Source organism: Mus caroli, unplaced genomic scaffold (genome assembly GCF_978045245.1).
Source record: "Mus caroli unplaced genomic scaffold, Mus_caroli_1 scaffold_8, whole genome shotgun sequence".
NCBI classification, from domain to species: domain Eukaryota; kingdom Metazoa; phylum Chordata; class Mammalia; order Rodentia; family Muridae; genus Mus; species Mus caroli.
In genome coordinates, this window is record NW_028227263.1 from 105,247,539 (window position 1) to 105,251,118 (window position 3,580).

The window sequence follows — 3,580 nt, forward strand, 5'->3', positions numbered from 1 at the left end:
GCATTGTATTCATCCTTATGTGATATTAATTCCTACCACCATGAAATTTCTTGTTTGCTCATAGTAACAAATATGAAATACTCTGTGAAAAAAATGTCTTTCATGTACTTAAACTATATGGCATGTCTACAGACATTTTCAGTATGCACAGAATAGGAGAACTTCAGTCATGGATACAAAATGCTGTACAATTCGATTTTAGTGGCTATATTTCAAAGCCATACATAAAGCAAATTAAGGTGAAAACATACATAACAATTTAAAATTCAAGATACCACTTATGCAAGATATAGGATAAGCAAAACCTAATTTTAAAATTCAGTGTTATCATTATATCTGTTAGTTAATGAAACAGACATTATATTTGTTAATTAAGTCAAAGATAGAATTCTACTCTTGCAGCATACATTGCACCATAAAAAGGCAACAGCAAAATGCTCATAATAGAAGGGAAGGGAGTAGTTATGAATGTGTAAAAAGCTTAAAAATTTGTAGAGTTCCACGGTCATTAAAGAAAAAAAATAACCAAGGTAAAAAAGGAGAAATTTGATTCTTCCGAAAATAAACTTGATAAATGTTCACTCAAAATATACAACAGAGAAAATAATCTCGATGAGGTGGTAGTTTTCAGAAATACACAAAGGACTGATGTAATACAAATTTGGCAATATAAACTGTGGTGCATATGTTTTTTTAATTCAAGGGAAAACGTGCAAATGTATAGCAGCAGAGTACTCAAACCTTTTCTTTAATATCTAATATTAGTCTTCTCCTTATGTTAACAAACACCATAGCTAAATGTAACATAATACTAGTGAAGGATTTAAGCTTTAAGAATGCAATGGCATTTATTAGTATGAAATCATACAGATTGTTAAACAAACTGGAGTACCCAAAGGATATTATGAAAATAAATAAATACTGGTACCAAATCAGAGAACATAATTTAAGAAATTAATTTCAAACAAATATTGACAGTATTATAGAAAATATATGTACAGAATTAGACATTATTCATAAGGTGATATCAGAATCAAATTGCAACTATAAAATATCATTCTGAAATGTTATGGCTCATAAAATAGATGCAACTCAGTCACAAATTTAGGCAAAGCTAAGAAACAAAGGAAAGATATTCGACTTTTGCAATTTTTGTCACCATAGGCAAAAAGCACTATATAGACTTAAAATTATTCAGAGCACTTAAAAATATCTTTCTGAAACAATAAAGGAATATGACACAGGAAGCACTACAATGATCTATAGATAAATAGTATAAGAGGGGCAAAATTAACACCTGAGATTTGATTCACAGTCACTCTCATTTCTGAACAGATATGGATCAGTGTGGGCAGTGTCCAGAAAGTCACTATGCAAACTCAGAGAAGAGTCACTGCTTCCAGAAATCTGTGATCTTTTTGGCCTTTGAGGAGCCCTTGGGAATGGCACTCACCATCACAGCACTGTGCTTCTCTCTACTCACAGTTTTGGTTCTTGTGGTCTTTGGGAAGCACAGAGACACACCCATTGTCAAGGCCAATAACCGGGTTCTCAGATACATCCTTCTATTGACACTCTTCATCAGTTTCCTCAGTTCCTTGCTCTTCATTGGACAGCCCAACACAACCACCTACATCTTGCAGCAAACAGCATTTGGAATTTTGTTCACTGTGGCTCTCTCCACAGTGTTGGCCAAAGCTATTACAGTGGTTATTGCATTCAAGGCCACTGTTCCAGCTAGAATGGTGAGATGGTTAATGGTATCAACAGCCCCTAATTTCATCATTCCGATCTGCACACTGATCCAACTTATTATCTGAGGAATCTGGCTGATTACCTATCCACCCTTCATTGATCAAGATACTCATGTTGAACATGGTCACATCATCATTTTGTGCAACATGGGTTCTACTGTTGCCTTCCACATTGTCCTAGGATACCTCTGCTCCTTAGCACTTGGGAGCTACACCATGACCTTCCTGTCCAGGAATCTGCCTGACACATTCAATGAAGCCATGTTCCTGTCATTCAGCATGCAGGTATTCTTCTGTGTTTGGATCACCTTCCTCCCTGTCTACCATAGCACAAAGGGGAAGGTCATGGTGGCTATGGAAGTGTTTTGTACATTGGCTTCCAATACAGAACTCCTTGGATTGATTTTTGTCCCCAAGTGCTACATTATTTTGTTAAGGCCAGAAAAAATCTCCTGTCTTGGTGTCAGACACAAAAAACATTCAAGAAGAAATATCAATTTAAATTTAGTTAAAAATTAAAACTTACCTATGATACTAAATTATATATTATGGTATAAACTATTTTCACATCACTCTAAATGTCTAAGTCAGGTATAATATCATATGATTATGTATGCTCATTGTTCTTTATCTAATTGTATTTAAATCTCTTTGTAATGAAACCATTTGTTTTATGTTTTAGATACATTACATGTTTTTTGTAACATAGTTTTAATACGTGCTCTTGTTGGCTTCCTGTTCCATAATAATTCTAGTTTGGCATAAAATGATGGGTTAAAAGTGCTTTCCACTATATAAAATGTGCTATTGTTTAAGATGTGTCAAGACATTCAACCATTTTGTCCTTCTTTCATTAAACAAATTTATGTGATTGATTTATTTGTTTTTAGACTGCAGGACATTCTACTATATTCTTCAATGTAAAGTGAACAATATTAGAGCAAACTGTCTCTAAAGATTCAATTTAACAGGCTCTTATTTCTGGTAATCAGAAAAAAGATGCCATCATTTCAGATGACAGCACAAGTTCCTCTATTTTAATATATCATTATTTTGTTAAATGAGAGAAAATGATGCTTCTTACTCTGGAAAAATACAAAAGATGGCTGAGTTGGAACTTGCATTTGTTTAGAAACATAGAGCTTGTGAAAAGGATGTGAGTGACTGCTCAGGTGTTTCAAGGGCTCTTATGGTTATAGTGCATTGGAGAGAGGCATTCAGATCCAGCTGATATTAGCAAGAGCACTGTGGAAGATCAAGTAGCCAAAAGTCTACAGCAGAGGTAATATGGAAGTTAAATACTACTTTTAAAAGTTAAAGTTTTGACTTCTTCCTTTCCAGTTTGTATCCCCTTGATCTCCTTTTGCTGTCTAACTGCTCTGGCTAGGACTTAAAGTACTATATTGAATAGGTAGATGGAAAGTGGGCAGTCTTGTCTAGTCCCTGATTTAGTGGGATTGCTTCCAGCTTCTCACCATTTACTTTGATGTTGGCTACTGGTTTGCTGTAGATTGCTTTTTATCATGTTTAAGTATGGGCCTTGAATTCCTGATCTTTCCAAGGCTTTCATCATGAATGGGTGTTGTATTTTGTCTAAGGATTTCTCAGCATCTAATGAGATGATCATATTTTTTTCTTTGACTTTGTTTATATAATAGATTACATTGACAGATTTCTGTACATTGAGCCATCCCTGCATCCCTGGGATGAAGCCCAATTGTTCAAGTTGGATGATTGTTTTGATGTGTTCTTGGATTCAGTTTGCGAGAATTTTATTGAGTATTTTCACCTCGATATTCATAAGGGAAATTGTTCTGAAGTTCTCT

The 3,580-nt window shown here is 34.5% G+C and overlaps 1 protein-coding gene across 1 annotated transcript in view; it reads left to right on the forward strand.

Annotated features, from left to right (window-relative positions):
- LOC110287703 (vomeronasal type-2 receptor 116-like) overlaps positions 1–2,273 on the forward strand; it is a 102,883-nt gene extending 100,610 nt beyond the window's left edge. Inside the window, 1 exon segment of the mRNA XM_085841839.1 lies at positions 1,336–2,273. Coding sequence (XP_085697965.1) covers positions 1,336–2,273 — 938 coding nt within the window.
- The last annotated feature ends 1,307 nt before the right edge of the window (positions 2,274–3,580 follow it).